General features: G+C 41.6%; 1 protein-coding gene across 3 annotated transcripts in view; it reads left to right on the forward strand.

Annotated features, from left to right (window-relative positions):
* The window catches only part of LOC128767933 (centrosomal protein of 128 kDa-like), a 29,864-nt gene that overhangs the window by 1,086 nt on the left and 5,610 nt on the right, over window positions 1–23,168 (forward strand). For 2 of the 3 annotated variants that reach the window (XM_053880316.1, XM_053880315.1), the window contains 21 exons: window positions 24–237; window positions 1,432–1,518; window positions 1,623–1,749; window positions 1,825–1,943; window positions 2,074–2,165; window positions 2,530–2,599; window positions 2,820–2,924; window positions 5,285–5,371; window positions 5,464–5,538; window positions 5,613–5,760; window positions 6,550–6,689; window positions 7,337–7,408; window positions 8,545–8,730; window positions 11,890–12,078; window positions 12,694–13,155; window positions 14,166–14,330; window positions 15,640–15,804; window positions 18,597–18,656; window positions 19,798–19,990; window positions 20,976–21,025; window positions 22,469–22,492. In XM_053880316.1, coding sequence (XP_053736291.1) covers window positions 24–237; window positions 1,432–1,518; window positions 1,623–1,749; window positions 1,825–1,943; window positions 2,074–2,165; window positions 2,530–2,599; window positions 2,820–2,924; window positions 5,285–5,371; window positions 5,464–5,538; window positions 5,613–5,760; window positions 6,550–6,689; window positions 7,337–7,408; window positions 8,545–8,730; window positions 11,890–12,078; window positions 12,694–13,155; window positions 14,166–14,330; window positions 15,640–15,804; window positions 18,597–18,656; window positions 19,798–19,990; window positions 20,976–21,025; window positions 22,469–22,492 — 2,830 coding nt within the window. Of the gene's footprint in view, window positions 1–23; window positions 238–1,431; window positions 1,519–1,622; window positions 1,750–1,824; window positions 1,944–2,073; window positions 2,166–2,529; window positions 2,600–2,819; window positions 2,925–5,284; window positions 5,372–5,463; window positions 5,539–5,612; window positions 5,761–6,549; window positions 6,690–7,336; window positions 7,409–8,544; window positions 8,731–11,889; window positions 12,079–12,693; window positions 13,156–14,165; window positions 14,331–15,639; window positions 15,805–18,596; window positions 18,657–19,492; window positions 19,991–20,975; window positions 21,026–22,468; window positions 22,493–23,168 lie in introns of those variants that run through there. The other variant, XM_053880317.1, reaches the window with a different exon arrangement.

Consider the following 23,168-nt stretch of genomic DNA (forward strand, 5'->3'; position numbering starts at 1 on the left):
GCTCTAAAAACTCGCATCATCAGTCGTTTTTCAGACCTCTCCAGTCACTCCGATCTGGCTTGGACTATGGACACGTCCAGCGAGTCTGAGTCTGGCGGTCTGAGGAGGGAACACAGGCTGGACAGTCGTGAGACACACCGCAAAGAGAAGGATGGCAGTCGAGCAGGTGGAAGTTCTGGTGACGGCCCTGGCGCTGACATTTCTGTGAAGATGAACACCTTGGTTAGCACGTTACAGGTAACTCCTGTTAGCTGCAGAGACTGTGGCTCATTTTGCCTCATGAGCCATGGGGTTCTCTTCCCCCGTAGATGCCTGCTAATGTTGTCTGTGAAAGCGAATTTGAAATGTTAATTCTTAATTATTTAGCTTTTTATTTAACTAAGGCTATTACTGTGTTTGGCTTTAATGTTACTATACTGCTGAATTTCCCAGTTGAGAATAAAGGCAATCTTATCTAATCTAAATGATTCAGATTTTTTTAAAACGACAAAATGATATTTAAAATAAAGGACTTAAAATTGTGGGTATATATATATATATATATATATATATATATATATATATATATATATATATACATATGTATATTTATACACAGTGGTGCCTCGGTTTTCAAACAAAAATTTCTAGATTTTTTTGCTTCGGATTTTGAACGAAATGCCCCCAAAAAAGAACCGGAAAAAACATAACATGCGCGGACCGATCAGCTGGCCCACAGCGCGCTTTGTTATTGTGTATAACGCAGCTTCTGTATGCAGACGTGTCCCGTTAGCTCCATTTACTGACTGTTTTTTCTTCATATTGAGGTGTAAAACCTTTCCTGTCTCCGCACTGGACCGTGGTAGAGTGTCACAGGGGAGGTGCTCGCTCTCCACACCTCCACTCCAGGGTTTGATGTCCTGTTGTGGGCTGGAGCTGGGACAGGGATGAGGCGAGTCTGGGACAGAGCGTGACTTGGTTTATGACTTTGTCACAGCCAAACTGCACAGAAGCGCACATTCAGAGCTGGACACGCACCGGGCACCTCTTCACTTCTGGAGAGACCTCACTCACTCGGCAACCCCTCCCACATGCAGCGGCCACACACATAGAGGAACAGCCACCTGCAGCAGACACTCTACATTCACTCCTACAAAAGCCTGTTTTAAGGCTTGGAACGCATTATTTCTTTTTCCATTCATTCTAATGGGGAAAAATCGATTCAGATTTCGAACAAATCGCTTCTCGAACGGCCGTCTTGAAAGGATTGTGGTCGAGAACCGAGGTGCCACTGTGTATATATATATATATATATATATATATATATATATATATAGTCGGTTTCACTTTCTAGATTTGCTTTCAAAGTTTAATGTGTATGATATTCTCATCTCCAACTCATGAATGTAATCATGCAAATCCTAGTCCACCGAACGTCTATTGCCTTTGCAGGACACCAGTAGAGATCTTTCCAAGGTGGATCAGATGCTGGGCCAATACAGGGACCGCACTGATCATCAGGCCCAGGCCATGGCAAAAGTGAGATGAGGTTTATCAAAATATACAATATCATTTTGTCTGCTATGACAATTGCTGTGATGTGATGTTACTTGTATAAGCAACGTAATATTTTTACATCCAAGCTTCAAGAAGACCTGAAGGAGTCCATCAGTCATTTGCGGGCGCAGCGCGTGACTCACCCCAACGGTGCTCACACCGCTTCGCCCTCCTCTCTCCACAACAGCGACCTTGACAATGGCTCGGGATCAGGTATGGTGTATAAAGTGACTTCATTCTTTCAAGTGCAAAAGCACTTCATGAATATTGTGCGTATGGATCCTGCAGAGGAAAAGTGTTTCCCCCCGAACTCTCCGCTGAGAGACTGCGCAACAAGTCCAGGGAGGAGAAGACGGTCACACTCTGCTGGTGTTCGCTTCAAGAACAGCAGCCTACCAGAAGAAGATGTGAGAATAGCTGGGATATTAACTCAAAACCTCATCAAGATTTTTGTTCTGTTACATATGTTGAAGCTGATAATTTCACTGCTTCTCAGTGTGTGTTGCTGATACGATGCCTTTCTTTCCGTCTGTGCAGATCCACATGCTGCACAGATCCCTCAGGGACCTGCAATCTGACCAGAAGAGACTAGCGGTGGATCTTGACAGAGAAATCCTCAGGAGGAATAGGTAGTCAAATGTGCTCATATGAACACTGTTTCATGCCAGTTAAAAACAGAAGGAGAACCATGGATGTTCTCAGGAGCTAAGTCTGTGTGTCGAAAGCACATTGTCTTTGTCCTTGAATTTATTGTCACAGTGTAAAAAGTAGGTATAACTTTTATAGAAATCTGAAAGCCCTTGTGAGACTTCAGCAGAGATCCCAACACATCAATTAAAATCTGACATTTTAAAATGATGAGAAGGCCTCTGGTCCTGACGCCTCGAAATTATTTCACCTCTGTACTTTCACATTCGAGGATGTGTTATGTCTGTTGCATTATGCATGCACATCTGTCTGAGCGGATTTATCGGCAGTTGATTATTTTCACAGGTCTGAAATTGACACCCGCCGAGCCATGGAGAACCTTACGGAGTTCATGACGTCTTCTCACCAGGGTTCAGTGAGTTGCGCACTTGCAATCTTTAACTTTGGAGAAATTAATTAAATGACATGCTAGTTAACATGACATCTGTGTATTTTTTCCACCTCTCCTTGATAAAGGTGTTTGTTTCCTTCTCAACAATGACAACCTGAGTTCTCTAATTAAATGTGTGCCATGCGTTTTCCCGTCGTGCATGTGTGATCCCCACGCAAGACATGAACTCTCTTGTTGTTTGCAGGTGTCAACTCAAGTACAGCAACGGTTACAGGAGCTGGAGAGGGAGAGGAGCACAGACAGACAATGGCAACCTGCATCTCACAGCGCCTCTTCTGATGAACTGCAGGTGACACTTTATATGAATCCTGCACTCGGCTACCATCAAAGTATCTTACATTAATGTAAAAACCCATACAGCATTATGAGAAGTAACAGAAGTATTGCTGCGGTAAAGTTAGAATTTTTTCAGCTCATGAGGCCACTGTGAACTTACAGCATATGATGATGAATGTCGCACGGTATATTTGAAATATTCATGCTGTGAATTGCCCCCTAAATGTATAAATGAACAACTTATTTCACCCTGACTTTCCATGTCATTGTGACCTGGCAACCATTTTTCTGTAATGCACTGCTGTTCTTTTTGATAACGGCTGTGTTCACCACCCACTCGGCTTCTAATGCCGAGCAATTACTTTGATACAGTGCAAATAGTTGCCAGGTTAGCTCGGCCTACTTTTCCCTGCTAGGTGGCAGTGATACAAAATTGCTTTTGACACGTTCTCCTGCACATTTACTGGATTTTTTTTTTCAGTATGTTTGGAGATGGATACATCTCATTTGAAATGTTGTGACCGTCAATTTGATACCTCCTTATTCAATTTTGTATTTTTTGCATGCTGACTGTCGGAGTTACAAGGTGTCTGCCTCAGCTTGTTGGCTAAATATGTCAATGTTGAGGTGAAAGATGCCGAAATAGAAGGAAAAAACAGTGTTGCTGTGACTGTATCTATTCCCCTCAGCCTTATTAGCAGAAAGAACGTTGAGAATAATGTGCTAAATAGGCGCTGTTAGAGAGAGTTTTCATGTTGAAGAGGAGTCGTGTGCTGATGTGGAAATGGATTGTAAGTCCGGAAGGCTGGATGTAAGGATAATGTAGTACACATGCCAGGTCTATGGGTGGCGCTGTGTCATCTTCTGTCTACAAAAGAAGATGACATAGTTCATGGCATATACTCCATTAGCATACAACAACTAGGGATGCTTCCATCAGGGGTTTTGCTGCCAATCACAGATCATATGGATTGACAATGAATTTGTAATCAAAATGATGAGACCTTCTGTGTCCATGATATGAAGACATGAACCATTAAATCATTTTAATTCAGACACGTTTTAATATACCTCCTCAAGAAGGCAAAAAATAGGAAAAAAAAACCCTTGCAGAATGTAGTAACCATTCTGTCAAAAGGACAACTGAAAAACATTTAATTTGATGTGAGACGTCGCAGGTGAATCTCTAGAGACTCTGCTATGCTATGTGAAATATTTACATATTGTAGCGGGACTCCGAGACAGAGAGCACTGTATGTATGAAAGTTTCCTCTCCAGACGTTTTTAAAAGTTTCAGATTCAGGTGGCTGACAAACGCTGCACCTGACTCCAAAACGCAGACGGATCCACACCTGAGAAAGCCTGCTCATCTATTTCTCCACGTTCCGAATGTCACGCTCGGACCGGCGGGTGTTGCGCTAACAACTTGCTGCTGAGGAACCAGACAAACTCTTTGCTCAGTCAAGTGCTGGAGTTTAAAATGGCATATTTAATCTTAACGCGCTTCCATGCTCAACGTTTTCCGTGCATGTGCTGGAGGATACAAACTTTACATGACAGATTGAAAGAATCTTCACGGCAGTGTAATTTGGACCAGTTTATTTATTTATTTTTTTTTTTAAATGAAGTATGTCTTGACCGACGGAACAGACTGTAGAGTATTGATGTTTGGATTTTCCACTGATATGATTTTGCAATCATATCTTACATGCCATCAAAGTTTTGTAGCTCATGCAGTAAGTGCAACTACAGTAGTGTCTCGTTTTCTTATGAGGAGTATTTTGCTGAATATATTTTCTTCTGAATCGCCTTTTCGTCTGGCAGACCAACATGCTGCAAATCTCACCATGCAGTCCCTTAATCGACCACGGTGTGGTGCTGTGTTGCTTTTCCTCCCCCTCTCTAGACGTGATAGGAGAGAGTTTCCATCCAGAGCCGTCTAATGATCATAGCTTCCATTTCATTTGCATTCCTCTCTTCCTTAGTGGCCTAATGGGACTCCAGCGGGGTCTTACTGGTGGCAAATGATGCATTTGTCCCAAAATTAAGGGTTAATAAACATGCAAGATGAATTCAAGAGGAATACAATTTCTTTTTTTGCACTGAACAAAAGGCAGACAAGGCGGGGGAGCAGAGGGCACAGTTGTCCTCCAGCCATCAGCCGACTGTGATGCAAATCAAACAGATGATTTGGTGGATGTTGCTATTAGCATCCGGTAAAATATTGACACAGTCTGCTCAGCGTGATTTTAGTCTCCTAACATGTCCATCATTTGGTTGCACGCCACTTGATACTTCATCATGCTACATTAAGATTTGTGATTATATAACTAAGAGTGCTGAACACCGTCTCCGGTGTGATTTGTTTTGTAGACCTCAGGGAGACGTAAAGTTCACGTGTGCAAAAAAGAGGACGCTGAAACATCAAGACTGCAGCAAGCAGAAAGGCTGAAATCCAAGGTAAAGCACAGCACAGGTTTGGCGGATCCTTTTGTTAGTTGTTAGTCCAAGTTTTCACAAACAATTGTTGAAGTCTTTGACTCTGCTTTCAGATGGAGCAGGAGCTGGAGAGAGCACAGAGAATGCTGGAGCAATCGGAAGACAGCAGAGAGTCTCTTGTTTTACAGGTTTGAGACTGTGCACCTGAGGTAATAAAAAAACTGGTCAGTGCTTTTTTTATTGATGCGTGATGTTTTTTTAGGTGAAAGAGATGCGGGATGAGCTGCTGCGAGCAAGAAAAGAGAAAGCAGAACTCCAGAGTATCCCAGTTGAGACGCCGCGGCAGCCTGCTCAGCTGCATAGTAATGGAGCGAGCTGGGAGGACGGAAGAAGCGGAGTGCGAAGACCAGGTATTTCAGTTGATCCAAGGTTTGGCAGAACTTATACTGTGTATCACAGTGCTAACACAGTGACCAGTGGCTCTTAGATTGAAATTTGATTCTGCTTCTGGTACGGTTTGACAGTGTACAGTCCTGCAGTTTCTATTTCCATCTAAAAACAACAGTCAAATCATGGATTTCTAGAAATAATATATGAGCGATTGTCACAAAAAACAATGCACATCAGAGTTTCCTGTGGAAAATTGGTGACCGTGGGGGTATTTGTGTATTTGCAAGTTTCATTTCAATACTCAAAACAGTTTATTTGCAATAGTGAGGTGCAGTCTTACCTTCTGTTTGTGAAATTTTGGGGCTAAATTGTTTTAGTAATTGACAGCCTGTGTCATCATGACAGACCTCTGGCAGCAGCTGGACCTGGATTAACTGACCAATATCCAACTAGTACCTCCCCAGTTCTACACCCCAGTACGAGCCTCCATCACATTAGTGATGTTTATCCAGAGTTTTATCTGGGTAAACATTAGCTAGGAGGTAGCAAGGAGTTCTTGGTTTACATTTCACTCAAGTTCCTGTTTTATTGGAGGTTCAAATAAAGGTTTCATGTGTCTCTGGTGTTCCGTCAGAAAAGTGCTCACTTCTACAAAGGTATGAAAGGAACATCAGGGCGTTATGGAAGTGTGCAATACACATAAAGGTGTTAATGGTGTGCGATGGCAGCTTGTGTTTGGCTGCCTCTGGTAGTCACGTGGGTTTGAGTGACATTTCTACAGTATTGTCTTCTTTTGTTGTGATGCACAGATTATTCTGAACTGGAAAAAGAAGTGGCGGAGTTGAGAGTTCAGCTGTGCAAGGCGTCGGTCCAGAATGAAGTTGACGATTTGAAAAGAGCTCTGGACCGCAAAGAGATGGAAAAGGCTAAGCTGAGTTTACAAGTGGAGGTATGTTCACCTGAATGGGTTGTGATTTGTTAGCGTAGGGACGAGCTCTTGAACGCGGTTGACAGTCCATCTTAAGAGGAAAGAAGTAAAGCATGTGCTACCTACCTCCATGGCTTGTGGAAAATATACACTCAATCTTCAAAGATTCTGATCCGTGTTTTATAGACCAAGATCTAGTCTTCTTGTGTTCAATTAGAGCAGGAATCAAGAAAACAAGTTTGAATATTTTCTTGATTTCAGACCTTAGAGTAAACGTTATCAGAGCCTTTCCTGTCTTTTGAAATGCTCCCTGGTACCAGAAAGTGCCATCATATCCCACTTCCTACATCATGAATACGCGTAGGAAGATACAACAGCGTTTGCATGAACCACCAAGGCATCAAAGTTTAAAAAAACAAGCACCTCAAATGATAATAAGAAGCATTGGTTGGTAGGTTCAGTTTGTAAGCTACAGAATTTGATAGTTTCATACGCACATTTTTTTTCTATCTCTTTGTTCTTTCCTTTCTTCTCAAAACCCTTTACTGTCCTCACGGCTCTGTTCTTGGCTTCAACTACTCTCCACCTTCTCTTTGAAATGCTCTTCTTTGTTTCCCCATAAATAAACGCATTAACGCTTTCTCACACTGGGTTTCTCTGCGCCCCAGGAACTGTCTTCAAACCTGGCACGAACAGAGCAGCAGCAGCTGCAGATGCTGGAGCAGCTGAAAGACATTCAGGTAGCGGCCAAAAGGTTATCATTTGTAGTGCAACTGAAATGCCAAAACAAAATTTTAATGGCATAACAATGATGAAAATGTTGCAATTTTTACGTTGCACTTGGAAAACGTGGCTTCCTGAGGGGGCTGCGAACACCCCCTGCAACCAGTCTTAAACGGAGCAGTTGTCTTAACAAACAGAATGATGTATGTTGTACATACTGTGAGAGTGAGGCAGGTAGACGGGGAGAAAAAAAGATTCCACTGAATTAAGGATTTATCTATTGTTTGTAGTGGGCTGTGGAAGGACATGCAATTGCAAAGTTCTGCCCTGGAAACGTGAGAATTACCTTTTTCAGTGCGAATTGTAGTTTCTAAATTCGACTGGGAGATGATTTAAATCTTCTCCCTGCCTACTGGCAAACAAAAGCATATGCTGTTTTATTTTTAGAAAAAGCAATTTGGATTTAATGCATCCTTTAAGTAAAATTCTGCTCTCCACTGCATGCGCAGCCGAGATGGAAATGTCACAGATGGAGAACATTTGAGTTTGGAAATGCTACTCTACTCCTGCGACCGGGTTACAAATAACTGAATTAGGATTTAATCATTGTGCTTTCCTTCGGCGTGGACTGAACTAATGGTGGAACTGAAATGGAGATGTCGTAGATTAAGTTTGTTGTCTATGTGTCTTGAGGCATGTTTTTTGTTCTGCTTTTATATATATATATATATATAGATATAAATATATATATATATATATATATACACACACATATATATAGTGTATGTGTGCGCATCCATTTTAATATTCACTATTTAACATTCAATATAACATTCAATATTCGCTACAACAAGCCGTGGAAAAAGGTGCCCACAGAAGTGTGATATTGCATCTGTTATAAAGCCTTCATTTCATATGTTGTCACTGTGTCGTCTGATCTCAAATTCATCTTTTTTGAGAGGAACATTTTATTTTCCTCTCTTGTATTACAATTTGGACAGTCTGCCGTATTTTTAACATGGCTGTAGGGTTGTACACATCATGAATATTACATAGATGGTTTCATCTTTGAAAGTATGTCGGGGTCCAAAATCATTGGTTATGAACCTGAGAGGACGTGTTCTTTATCATTGAAATGGCTATTTCCTTTCAGTGCCGAGTGGAGGCAGAGAGGAGAGAGAAGGAGACTTTGCTGCAGCAGAGCACGAGTAGCAGAGACGAATTGAAGACCAGGGCCCAAGAGGCTATCCACCGATGGAGGGCGAAGTGCAAGAGACTGCAGAAGGAGCTGGACGAGTGGAGGGAGCAGGCTCAATCCCAGGCCGGGGGGGCCTTGAGTGTAAGCTAAAGCAGTTTTTTTTTTCTCCACAGCACTTCAGATTTCAATGACAATTGGAGTAGCACATCCGTTGGAGTGATAACACACTTTTCTTTAGGGATCGGACTAATTGAGTGTCTGGTCCACACGATTCTTGCATGGTCCACAATGGATTCAAGTTGTTTGTTCTTCGGCGGGCGGTTCGAATCCTGTGTGTGAGTTGTAATTATGCGATAATAATAACAATACATACATAAATACTCATTTTAATTTTCAAGTAAATGTTTGTTGTGGCCTCAGTGCAACCCTGAACACTTGAGTACCTGACAGTGGATAAACAGTGTAAAAACTAAGAGTACACAATCCCTTATTATGCCTTATTCAGAATGAATGCTCATAACAAATCTCATCACCACTAACACGGTTACATTGACATTTATTATATCAGCACAAGATGTTTATCCTCTTCACTCGAGAAAGTTTCCTGAAGATTATAAGACAAGTGCAAAGAAGTTGTCAGGGTTATCTCACTTTGGCCCTGGGACTTAAAATATTTAACAGGCATTAAAAGTGGAGGGGTGATTCTTACAAAATTTAATCTGAGTGGAGTGGAACAAGCTGGATCCTGTGTTTATGAAACTTAACAGAAGCCAGTGTCGGGGTGTAAGACGCACTCAGCGCTGTGCTGCAATGATTTTAAACATTCTTGATGCATTATTTAATAGCTCCTCTTGTTAGCGCCAAGACCTTGACACAAGTGTCTTAATGCCAGGGAGTGGCATTCTGTCAAGAGGCTTCGTCTCTCTTAATAATTTCAGTGTTTGTGTCGTGGGCATGCACTCTCATGCTAATTGCCTGCTAAAGCTTGGAGCACTCTTCATAGTTATACTTGGCTTATGATGTACAATGAAGGTAATTAAGTGGTTTTGAAAAGTAAACAAACATATAATGTACCTCACAAATGCAGGCCTCACTGTTTCCACATTCAGTCAGCACATTATTTGTTGAAACAAAGGCATGAATAGAATAAAAAGAGAAGCCACAAGTTAAAGGAAATTGTATTGAAACCATGATGTTAATGCAGAATATAACGATTATAACTAAAAAGTGTGTTGATTTATGTTGTGTAATTGAGATTTTGTGGTAAAGATACTCATTAAAAAGTGTGAATGACAAAATGGAAAGGGCAGAGACGTCTTTTAAAAGCATCATTAATCCCAGATTACAAACGAACTTCATTTTTTCTATTGGCACGTACAGGTACTGGTGGTGTTTGATTGTAAGACCTTTAAAGAACTGAAAGTTCATTCCCTGACGGGGAATCCAACATGGCTGGGGCGGTGAGAGCGCCAAGATAACTCCTCGACCACGAGGGAGTATGACCTGTATAAGTGCATTTGTTACTGCTTTCCTGAATTGGTGGCTAGAAATTGTCGTTCTGTATCCTATTTCACTTATTTACTGATAATTTCATTCAAATCCATTCATTTTTCAAGTTATTTTTAACACAGACAGAGTAAAAAAACAAACCAAAGCCATCGAAAAATGCATAACATACTCAAAGCTTTGACTTCCCATAGGACCTTTTATCATCATATCAGCCTCATGAGAAGTAACTTTGTCATTAATAATTCATTGATTTTCATTAAAAAATGCTTTGGAAAGTAGTTCAATTAGTAATTTTTTTCTCAGTGATGCTCTTATTTTCCTTTTCCAAAAATATGTACTACTTTGAGCAGATCAAACTCATTTCACCAAAGCAGCACAATCCAACAAAATATGACTGTGCTAAATCTCAGCATGGCTCACAGACAAGACATCATTTGGCACTGGAAGGCACCTGAGGCCCACAGTGGTTTTGTCTCAAATGATCCGGCTAGTGCTTCTGCTGATGCTCACCATGCTTTCAGCTAGCCAGCTGGCAGTGTTATCAACAACTGTCGGTGCTCTCCTCTATTGAACAATTTCAGGACGCCCCAAAATAAAGCAATCAATACAACCTGAACACAGACAGGATATCTAACTCCACTTGTAACATGACAAGGACTGATGTCCATAAAAGTTGTTATCAGACTGAACTTCTTCCCTATATCTATCTATCTATATCTGTTTATCTATCTATCTATCTATCTATCTATCTGTCTATCTGTCTATCTGTCTGTCTGTCTGTCTGTCTGTCTGTCTACATATATATCTATATATATATATCTATATATATATAGTTTTGAGTTCTTGAAGGTTTTGATTTTGATATGTTGAATTACTTATTTTCCAGATTGAATCGAAACTTTGTCAACTGTGATTCACTCTGGCAAATAATACTATACATAGAATATTAATACAGCCTATCAATGAAAATATATTGAGTTGAGATCTAAGACAGGATTTTGTCTTTCACATTCGCTCAAAAAGTCAAATGTCCTGATTATAGGCATCTAAACAGCTGCATTGAGCTGTGTGTTTGAGTGTTTGTTTTTAGCCCAGCAGTGAATAAACGTAAGAACAATGTAATTTCAATTGTAGCACGTCCTCCATGTTCCTTTGTTGCCTCTTCCTCATGAAAGAAGGTGCGTGCTGCCGTTTGAAGATCTCGCTGTAATATTAGTTGAATGATAGAAGCAAATATATTCCAATAGTTTTTGCTCCTTCACAGGAGGAGTGTTGTCGCGTGTTTACTGAATAATTAGTAGCTTATTAGCTTGAAAGTCACCTCCCCGTGATTTCCATCCCATTTGAACAGAGTCACCTCCAAGCTTGCAGTCAGCAGCTTCACCCGGAGACAGACAGACTGACTCCCACCTGGCATTCTCAACGTGACTGGAATTCATTACAAAATCATTTCTGCCCCCTTAATGAATAAGGATTGAGAATCAAGTGCTCAATTAAATGATTAGGTGCTGCGCTACAGCAGAGTCTTTGCAAATTCCCGTCAAAGCTGAGTATTAGAAGCAATCTTCCTTGAACAGGCTGGACTATTGTCCCTTATCAGGGAGCTGAGTGCTGGTTTTTCCCCTATCAGTGCCAAAGCTGCTGCTGCATATGTTTGCTTCACGTCTCTCCTTGTCACTGCTTTTTCCTGCTCATATCATTATTGTCAGAGCTCCTCTTTTAACATCCTCCTCCACCTCCTCATCCTCATTTGTCATTATTCATTTTCCTACACCCTCTCTCTTCCCCCAGGCAGCAAAGGAGAAAGAGATCTCAGAGGCCCAGTCGAAGGCGCTGAGCCAGCAGGCCGAAGCGGCCCGCAGGGAACTCGCTGAAATCCTCGGTCGCTTGGCCCAGCGTGAGGAAGAGCTCCATCGCAAGGACGTGGAGCTGTCAAAGACCTGCCAGCGCCAGTTGTCATTGGAGCAGGAAATCCGAGAGGTGTGCAGGCCAAAAATAGAATTTCCTTTTTTTTTTTTTTTTTTGTAAATAATTCATTTTCATTTCTGACCTTTAATTGATTGTTTTAGAGGGTGAAATGGATCTTCATGTGGCCAGCTGGGGTTGCTATTTTAATGTGATGTGTGTCTAAGGGGTGCTTGTGCTCACATGTTGCTTACAAATAGATATCCAGAGATTCATTTGTTTATTAACCTGCTTCATGTTGTATTGGCCCCTCATTGTGGGATTTCATTTCAGGAACCTTCTCTTGCTTGTCTGAGATGCATTACAGTTTGCTCCTATAAAGCTCATGAAAGCATATAAGAGGAAATCTACCAACCTCTCTCCACTTTTCTTCGGTCCTTGTCAGCTGCCTGGAAAAAAAAATATTGTGTCCAAAAATCAAACATAATTCACTTAAAAAAAATGTTATGAAAGATGTGCTTTTGAGGCTCTAGTGCTACCTATAAAAGGAGATCTGCCTGCACAGGATCGAGATAAACATGTATTTTTCAACTGTAATGTATGCAAAAATATTGTTAATTGCACTTTACATTAGTGGATTTTTAGGGAAATTTTCATTATAATTTTCTGTTTTTACCCTGGTTGGTCTAGGTGAAAGCAACATCCGCTACGCTTCAGGATGAGAACCTGTGTCTCTCAGACATCCAGGCCAGACTAAGGGAAGAGAACCAAAGACTTGAGCTGCGGCTTGATGCACACTTGCAGAGCTCTCAGAAGGACAAGAACTCTCAGACTGAACTCCAACAGGATCTGAAGCGGATGACCTCGGCACACGCCCAGCTCGTCCAGCAGCTGGCTGAGGAAGAAAGAAACACTAAGAAGCTGCAGCAAAGCACAGTGGAAGTGCAGACGAAGCTGACTGCAGTGCAGGAGGAGCGGAGAACTCTTGCTGCGCAGCTCCAGCTGCAGAAGGAGGTGCACATGAAGGAGATGGACAACATGAAGGCTATGGCTGAAGAGAGCCAGTCAAAAAAGGATCATGAACTTCAGGAGAAACTCAGACGCTGCTCTCAGGAGCGGGATGAAATCCAAACACAGTTGAAGAAAGTAAAGGTGTGACGCTTTAAAAGCCAATATGCTAAGCCAATTCATTTACTGACAAATTGACAAATCTTCCCTAAATTGTGTGCTATGAAAGCTTGAATTTAATTCCAATGCTACTGAACTCTGCTCTGAGAAAAGTGAGTTAGTTAGTTTTTCTCATTGGCTCCAAGTCTGCACTGGTTGTGTGTGTGAGTCAGGGATAGCTGACTTCCTAATTGTTTGGCGTGCCCCGAGGATCATCATGGCTGTTCCACGGCTCAGAGCGTGAATATTTAAAAACCATGATATCAGACCTATGAACCCACAGGACTGGTGATAGGCGGTTGCACTTCCCTAGTTCCCAACCCAAATTCCTTTCTTCTCCATCTGCGATGATGATTTCCCCTCTCCCACCCCTGATACTGATTGTATCTTTAGGGCCGTGGTCCATCCCGATATGGTGAAGTTTAGCCCATTAGCGCTGCTGAATAGCATTACTATCTGACACAGCTCATTGTAATGGTATCATTTCGGAGTGCACTGAGGACAAGGGCATTTACTAGAATGATTTAACTACTTGCCTGCGGGTGCTGCAGATGTCCCCAAGATGCCCACCCAATATTCTCCCGGCATAGCTAATATTGCCCATTTTGATTCACTCCACTCTCCGAGCTTTAAATAGCCACGATTCATCATGCTCCCACCCTCGTACATAGTTTCTGTCTCTTTGGCCTGGATCTTTTTCTGCTCTTCACAGTGTTACGAGCATTAGACACATATGCGATTCGGGTTTTTGACTAAGCTAATGGTGTTTAACTGTCGACATGGTGGAAGATTTAGGGAGTGATATTTACATTTAGAGATTAATGAAATGCTGTAGAAAATGGTCATTTTTCATTGGACAAATGAAACTGATGTCAGTGGTTTTTGCTCTTCAATCTTAAAGGTGCAATATAGGAACATCGAAAACTAAACTCCTTTAAAATTCTTATTCATCACTCCGTCGGTTTGTCTAATCACTGTACGTTTGTCTCTTCCAGACAGATGCAGCAGCGGACAAGGAAACGTGTGAGGTGTTGCGCATCAAGCTGGATAGGCTCAAGGATGAGTGCCATAAGCTGACTTTGCAGTTGAGAGCAAAAGAGGAATCCCATTCACTGGTCCAACAGAAATACAAGCTACTCAAAGAGGAACTTGATGACAAAGTAAGACCTTATACACATTAAGGCTGTACTTCTCAACCACCACGCTTGCTAGTCACCGTTGGATGGAAGTTTGTCGAACGACAGTGTGGCTTTAGACAGGTTAATGAGGAAGTGGACGTTGTCTCAGAGGAAGAGGCAGCACAAAGCCATTGCGTTGCAGCCTTCCGGGCTGTGGGAGTGAGAAGAGGTGTAACCTTCTGTAGGTGAAAGCCTCTGCAGGCTTTAAAAGATTAAACCCCCACATACTACAAGTTTTAATTAGTTTTGCCGTAAAGTTTAGTCCATAGACAGGACTGATGTCCCCTCAAAGCTTCCTGGAGGCAACAAGGGAGGGAACACTTAAGACTGTTGTGCCTCTATGTGTTTTTGGACAAAGGTGGTGGGAGATTGGAATAGGAAACGCTGGTGAGAGCTGGTTTATCTATAGAGTGAGTGCTACCGTTGCATCGCCCTGAAAATAGGGATGATTTTTTTCCCGATGACTTCATTTCATAGGGTCTTGGCGAGAGTTACATTGAAATTTTGTTCTGTCTCACAGCAATTTTATCTTAAGGATACTAGTGGTACTTGGCCCATCAGAGTTTGGTGTCCAACAATTTATTTCATGGGATCCTTACAAGACTCAGAAACCTTGTTTTTAAGCCCACACCACTTCAGCAGTCTTCTTTCAATGCGAAAGAGGTCACCGCAAAGTGTCTCTGTTCCTTGTTCCTGGCAATGACTGAGGCCATTTGAAATGTTCAGCTTTTCTTGAGTTCTATTGCCCTCTCTTGACCTTTGTTCTGTTATTGCCGAGCCTCCCAGCTGGTGCACTCTGCTGCAGAGAAAAATATTTGCAGGTCACGGCTCCTTTTGGTCGACTTGCAAAACACTACTAATTGTAGCCTGATGAATCCAGTACTTGGCTTCTGTTCACCTCGTGAAATGGTGAGAAATTTACAGGACTAATTGGATTCGAGCCTTTGTGACTCTGTGTTGTATCAGATGCTCCCTTCCCTCTAGTAGAGAGGCCTATGGTTTTAGGGGATGATTATTACCTCATATGAAGGGTACATTATTCTTGAGCCATCATCATGATTCATGCCTGGTGGGTATTTCTGATCAGTAAGTTCCTGTGCCGATGAACTCTGCCCCTTCTGAGACCCTAAAGGCAGGCTGAAGGGTCTGTGATATACAAGGTGGTGTAGCTGCTGTTGAAGAATCTCAGATAATGTTTTTCGAATATTGACCCTCCTTCTGGAGCTATGCAGCCAGATTCCAACATCCATGATAATAGGTGCATACTTCCTGACCTCCCAATCATCCACAGGTCAAGTCTGATGACCAAAGGCGAGTCACAAAATTGGAGCTTGCTAACTTGGGGGAGAAAATATCACGCATGGAGACGGAACAGGAGTCTATTCTTACGTCAGTGGGTGAGGAGCTGGATGCAGCCTGCCGTAGCTTGGCGAAGAACGGCGAAGATAAGATACAGGTATGACCTCATCTGGAATACGAGTGTATTTAGAAGAAGAGAAAAAGAACAGTAGTTCATTCAGTTCATAAACCTAAATGCGGATAGTACAGTACATATTTATTTGTGCTTCTGCTAAATAAGAAGCTGCATGATTAATGTATTCATAAGAGGATTCAAAACCTTGGTGAACTAGACTGATTCAAAAGTATCATTGATTTTGAAGCATTGCCTTGACATTGCACTGATTGATGTGAAATTCCCGTTGAGCTAAGGGAAAAATTAGCTCATTATTTTAATGAATAGTCGTGATGTAGCTTGTTTTGTATCTTGCTTTATTATTTTTTCGTGGTAAACGGAGCAGGGGAAGCTGCATGAGCCGGAAAGATGTAAAAGAAACACTGAAGAATTTATATCCACAAAATAGCTGGCACTCTCATTTGGGACTGTTTGTGAGTTGCGCGATTGCAAAAGATGTGCTTTAGTCTGAACATTATTGTCAGTAATAGACTTATTTATGTAGATACTCGCAATGTTATGGTCATATTATGAAGTGACAGAATGAGCTGCGTTTCGTAGATCAGTATTCAACCCCCAGAACTTCGACAATAACTGCATTATTCCTGACACTTGGCTGAAGTTCACATCTCGCTCACACAAGCAAAGAAAAGAAGAAAACCTCACGCTCTTTAGAACATGATAATTCCTGTACCACTGGAGGTCAATGAAGGCAGTCACCTCTTACCTGTTCATAGATTTTCCAATCTGGTCCGCCCCCATTGAAGCAAAGTACACCAGGCAATGACTCGCTTCATCTGTGATTCGTCACGTCGCGAGGAAGTCAGATTTTCTTTCTTCCCGCCTAATGAGTGAAATCGTTACCAGTGAGCTTTCCATTACCTCAAGATTTCCTCTCTACCTTTTGCTGGTTATTTTTTGAATCAAAACCTTTCTAAGAAGTTACGAGTCGAATGTAGAAGGTGAGAACACAAGCTTTCCCACCAGTTTTTAGTGCTGTCATGGCTTTTTTGCCCCTCCCTCAATTTAAATTTAAATAATGTTAAAGATATATATTTTCCTGATGAAATTGATGAAGCATAGATGCAACATAACCACAATATCCTCCCTTTTATCGACACCATGTAAACATTCAGCTCACATTTTGTCTCCTTGTCTACTGATTTTTGTAATCTTCAGTTTTCTCGGTGGAAACTTGTAACGTTTGCCGCATATTTAAAAAAAAAGGAAAAACTGTCACAGTGTTAAATTTGTTGTAGCAGATACACCGGCACAACTGAGGGAAAAAGTGCATTTTGTTATTCCTCCACCCCACTGACATCACTTTCAACTCACAGTCTGCATGTTTGGTTTTTTAGCATTTCCACATCCTTTTTGAGTCTGCCACCAAGCGGAGGTGCCTTTGATGGTTAAGTAAAGAGAGTTAGCGCGATGCATGGAGGCATTTTTATCCTCCCACATGGTTTTTTTTTCCTCCACTCACAGAGACTGGGACCTTTACACAGCTGTATTCCAACACTTTGCTCAGAACTGTCACGGAAGTAGTTTTGGGTTATGTGTTGGCCTTGGATCTTGTTCTGAGTGATTCCTTGGAAAAAGTTGCCTGACATTTTATTTTGTGACAAGCTTTGCTTCAGCGGGGACTGTAAGGGTCCAAGCATTTCTGCGTCTGGATTACAAATGTTTACTGCGGGTAAGCAGCCTTAGTACACTTATTTTCAGACGGATCTCTTTTGTGTTGGGAGTCAGTTGCTATTGCCTGTAGCACAGATCAAACAGCTGACGAATAAACCTTCTATATGAACTGACTCCTCCCACAGTTGGGACAATTATTTTGCTTGTGAGACACTGTCATGGCAACTGTGGAGTAGTGCTATTCAGGAGCTCATCAAGATATTTTTTTTCCTGATCAATTTCTGTTCTGAAAGCCATTAAAGATTGGCCCCTCTCTGGCAGTTTGTTTGAGAAAATATTGATGAGTGAATATGACAGCGTGGCAGGTATGTTGTCCCCGAAGGATGTCACATTTAATGTGAGGTGTTTGAAACATTCCTAGCTAGCATGAGCTTACGTCAAGTCAGATGAAGCAGAGCCAATGGAGGAGACGACCTGGATGGTGGCGTGGTTGGAAGAAAAAGATGTGAGAGCTGTCGCACCTTTTGTGTGTGCTGAGTACCCACCATCATATGATATACTGTGTTACGTAGAGCAATCTCCACTGACACTGTGCTATGCAGTGTGCTGATGTTTTTAGAGTTCAGGATGAGGACATTTGAAGCCAACATGTAAAGGTAATTTCCCCTCTTTTTAACAAGAATGCACTGTTGAATCTGTTATAGCCCCTCCACGTTTTGTTTATTTGTGCAGAGTGTTTGTGTCAGCTGTCATTAGCAGCTGCTGGGTAGTCTGGTTGTGCATCAGATGCTGACAAGCTTGTCTGGGAACACTGCAACGCACTCCCGAAGCTCATTTTTATGACACCTCTGTGCGTAGGTGTTGGTTTTGCTTAAGAGTGTGTACTTTGCTGCCGTTCGACAAAGACACGACCAGAGTCTGCGTTTAAGCTCCCCTCATTGTCATTCTGTTGTTGTCCATCTCTGTTTTCAAACACCTACTGTATGTATTACCTTTTGCCCTCGTCTTGCTCCTCGACTGCATCTCCAGAGTTTTCTCCCACTAACTGGCTGGGCCTTTTTTGATTCGCAGCCTTTTGCATGACAGATATTCAATCACAAAATTTGCGACCGGGACTAACAAAAGGTGCACATTTCAATTCATCTGTCGTCTGCTTTCAGGCAATCTTGCAGAAACCGGGATTAGTAAAAGATGCACATCGCTGGTTTGCTGAGACAAAGGTACGATCCCTGCATGCAGAAATGTTCGTGATTCCTGAATATCGAACGATGAGACACAAGATTTGCCGTCTGACACGTTTTGTCTGCCCAGATTGTGTTAGGCACTTGACAAATATAGTCTGTCTTATTTACAAAGTTGCAAATTTTGGGAGTTGCTTTAAGTTCAATATTGTGATTTTTGGTTCACATACATATATATATATATATATATATATATATATATATATATATATATATATATATATATATATATATATATATATATATATATATATATATATAAGAAACACAGTCAACTCATACCATGGCTATGAGCGAGTCTGGCGTAAAAGAATGTTTTCCTCTGCCACACTTGGTTAAATCATCAACTTTGTTTTGGATGAGCTACAGCGATGAAAGGCGTCGAGCCGCTCAGTATCATCAGGAAACACCACTGAAGTATGCTTTGCCTTGTCAGCAGTCAAATTCAATTCACCTTGTGTGGACAGCATTTAAAGCTTCAAGAAGCAGGCGTGAAATGATCCTTGTGGAAAAGCGCTTTTTCATTCCTGGACTTGAAATTAAAAGCAATTAAATCTGTAAGTCACTTCTGAACATTAAGTTCTCAGTCATGGAGAGAACAAGAGCGCTGCTATTTAGTGTTTGCCTCTTATGGACGTAATGCTTGCTGTCAGACACGCCGATTGTTGAGCTTCTACCACACAAGTTAGATTAACCGGTTCACAGACGGCACTGTTAATTGTGGTTTATTTATGAAATGTGGAGGGGGGGGGTCTCCTCCTCCTCCTCTTATGTCTCCTAATTAATTTACAGTTTGTCTCTCTTTCCTTTTGCAGAGAGACATCATAATCAATTCGAGTTCAAAGTCAACACAGGCTTTGGAAAGAGAGATAACAGCACAATTTTGAAAAGTGCTCAAGCGAAAAAGATTTTACATTTAACTGGTAGTTCTCATTAAATTGTGATCAGTTCTGGGATTCATTTAAAGTCATAATTGATGTCCCAGCCATTAATAAGTATGTGTTCATTAAGGGACCCAACTTGAGAACGCTGTGTCCTCTGCCAAAATGGGAACTTAAATATTTAACAAGCGTGTTGTCGCCTGTTTTCCCTGATCGTACTTGTTTATGGAATCTCCCAGTCCAAGCTCCACTGGCTGTGCGAAGAGGTTCAGGAGCGCGATCGTGCTGAGAAGCGTCTGATGCGGCAGCATCGGCAGACCAGGGATCAGCTGAGAGCCTTAAAGCAGAGCCAGGACACAGACAAGTCAGCCCTCCTGCAGCGTCTGGAACAGCAGGAGAAGCTGCTGGAGTCTTTGAACGCTGAAAAGAAAGGTAGCTGATAAAAATGAAATGCTTCTTGTTTGAAATGATTTGGGGTTCAAGAATCTCTTGGGGTACAAGTCAAGTTGTTTTGCTTGTTGCCCGTTTTGTGCAACAAGAAATGATATAGGTCTTGGCAGGAAGTGCAATGTTAATTCAAATGAACTGGTGATAAGAAACCTTGAGAGTTTTGAGGTTTGGGGACACTGATTGAAAAGATAAGTTGGTTCCTGTCCTTGGAAATTGACAAATATTATTAATGATCTGTCTGAGTGGAAGACCAGAACGACAATCCATATGTAATATGGTTTTTAGGTGCAATATAGAACTTAAACTGGAAAATTTAAGTTTAAGACTTAACTGACTGACCTGGACCCTGTGGACGTTCAACTAAATGAGTTGAAGAGAACCTGGGGAAAAAAACAAAACAAAAAAAAAACTCTCGCTGTAGAGTTTACACTCAGTTTTAACACTCCTTTAATTCGGTTTCACGTTGATCTATTTTGTTTTTGCTTATTACGTTTTGACGTTATTAAAATGCAAATTTTGAAAACCAATTTATATGAAACCTACTTAGGAGATTATCTCAGCGGATTAGGGATCAATTCCAGCAGTCAGCACAAATCCAGTCTCATCATGATTTCACTCTTCCTTTCTCTTTAGAGTTTTTTCTAGCCTTTTCAAACCCGTTTCATATATTTCTGTTTCAAATGTGGCACATTTCCACTGATAACACACGACTTTTTCCTGTGTAAATGAAGTCACTTTAAAGGACACTTGAGCGTGAAGGTGTTCATATGAAGCTTTGAATGATGAAGCCTTCGTCATAAATTGGCTGTTGAACTGTAAACAGTCTGAAGTAGGTGAAGTGCAAAGAGGAATTAATCGATTCTCAACGGATGTATTTGTGGGTCTGCAGAATGACATCATAGTTTTTTGTGTGTTAGAACTTCATTAAATATCCATTAAATATATCCTCTAAAACTTGATATTGCAGATCTGTTGGAAAGGATCCGACAAAAGGATCAGGATATGAGAAGCCTTCAGGTGAGTGTATATTAAGTATTCCATCCATCCTCGCCTGCTTATGTGTCATGGGGGCTGCAGCTTCAACAATGAGCGCTAAAAGAGTCCTTCTCCCGTCTGCCTGCTCTGACTGAGGTTCCTGAGATGAAGAGATATTATCTCTCTACCTGGTCCTGGGTCGACCCCTCGGTCTCCTTCCCTGCCGCTTTTATTCGCGATCTCGTTCTTTCTGTTCATAACCATAGGCGAGGGTCAGGACGAATATTGATCAGTAAATGATGAGGATTGCTTTTTGGCTCAGCTCTCTTTTACTCACAACAGCGATGTAAAGCGAATGCAATACTGCCACTATTGCCCCGGATCGCTGAATCAACAAGTCCCTCACACGAGAACAAGACCCCAAGACACTTAAATGAGGACATTTTTTATTATGAATGACTGAGCCATAATGAATTTTATAGTTTTATATCTAACCAGTGATGGACATGTGACCTGTCTCTCGCCTCTCACCCCAAATAACTGGGAGTGTCTCTTGTTTAGGGTCAGAAAAGTGTTTAAAAAAAAGTGCTGAGTCAAAACCATCAAAATATTTGGAAAACAAAAACAAACAACTTTAATATTGCTCATTTTTAACCTTCCAAGTTAAACAAACAATACAAAAATGGGTGCAGCAACTTTTTTCCCTCTCTGCTGTATTTTTTTATTCATATATTTGTTTACGTTTAATTTTTCTTCAATGTTTTTTAGCCTGGAGAGAATGTAACAAAACTCAAATTTGCCTTACAAAATTAAATTCTTGTTTTGTTTTTTTAAAAGCCGCCGTGAAGCAAAGCAGCCTCAGAAAATAAAGCTTGCAGTTTCCTTGGCATTTGTGTTGCTAATGTGAGCTCCACACCAGTCAGACATAGTCCTCCCTGCTTTGTATGGACAAGGAGCTAATTACTGCAGACACAAGGACCTCAGAGTTTAAAAGGCACTGGAGGCCTCTGCTCCTTTCGACACAGCAGATTCCACTTGGCAGGCCTCCAATGAACCTATTTTGGAGTGGCCTGGCCTTGGGAGCTCCGCCGGCCCTTTTCTCACTGCTAAACAGCAATGTTTAACGCCCGCTCAAATCCACTTAAGTGTCTGTTAAGGTACCGCCCTACTGATCTGTTTTCCCACCTGAGAAAAGCTGCAAGCAGGGGTAACACTGACACCCACCTGGCTGGGTGAAGGTGAGCACTGGAGAGGCGGAAAAGAGACGTGGCAGGGAAGAAGCATCCGCCAGAATCTGCATGAGCTGTGAGAATGGTTGGTGAGAATAGTTCGTTTCCAGTGTGACAGCCTGCACCTGATAAGAAATCAGGCCCCTGGTAAAAGACTCCCATGAATGCATTACCCTCTCCTTATTTACGGGCGCACACACACAAAAGAAACATTTTCTCATTTCTGCCAGTTCACTGTTATCCCTCTCTGTTACAGGATCATGTTTTGGATCTGGAAAAGGTGAGTTCTGAATTGTTAGGTTATACTTCATGTCATTGGTCAACACTTAAGGAGGTGTTTTTTTGCCTGCCAAGAGCAAAGGTTCCCTTATCTGGGGATCTCATTTGCCATTGAGGAGAGAATGGCACCCAAGCTGGATCAGCGTATCTGAGCTCTTGGAACATTATTGTGTCCTTCTTACCTCCAAAGATAATCTCAGCCTGAGGCAGTTGTTTCTTTCTTGTCGGTTTTTGTTCCTCCTTTCACCTGCGACTCAAAGAGAATGGCTAGTGGTACAGAAGGCTGACACGGGTAATCCAACTGGGATATGGTTGGGCAGCTCCAGGACCGTATGGCCCGATGTCCGTTGTCTGAGCTGCCAATCTTCCTGAAGCCAACTACTTTACATTTTAATCTCTTTGTCAAATTGGTAGCAGGTTAATGTACCATTGTGAAATGTGATGCGTCAAGGTCATGACTGTCAACCGGAGGTCAGACTTTACTTGATAAATACTAAAGCTGTAATGAACCGTGTTTGACAAGTAGTGTTGTTGGAATGGAATGTCCAAACGCCACAAAGTCTTCATTGTCAAAGTAGTTTCAACATTTTATTATGATAAACTGTAGATTTCAACCTTTATTCTTCTTTTTGGGATTGATAAAGTATGATAAAAACAATACAAAAAAAAACATTTTC

Source organism: Synchiropus splendidus, chromosome 12 (assembly GCF_027744825.2).
Source record: "Synchiropus splendidus isolate RoL2022-P1 chromosome 12, RoL_Sspl_1.0, whole genome shotgun sequence".
NCBI classification, from domain to species: Eukaryota; Metazoa; Chordata; class Actinopteri; order Syngnathiformes; family Callionymidae; genus Synchiropus; species Synchiropus splendidus.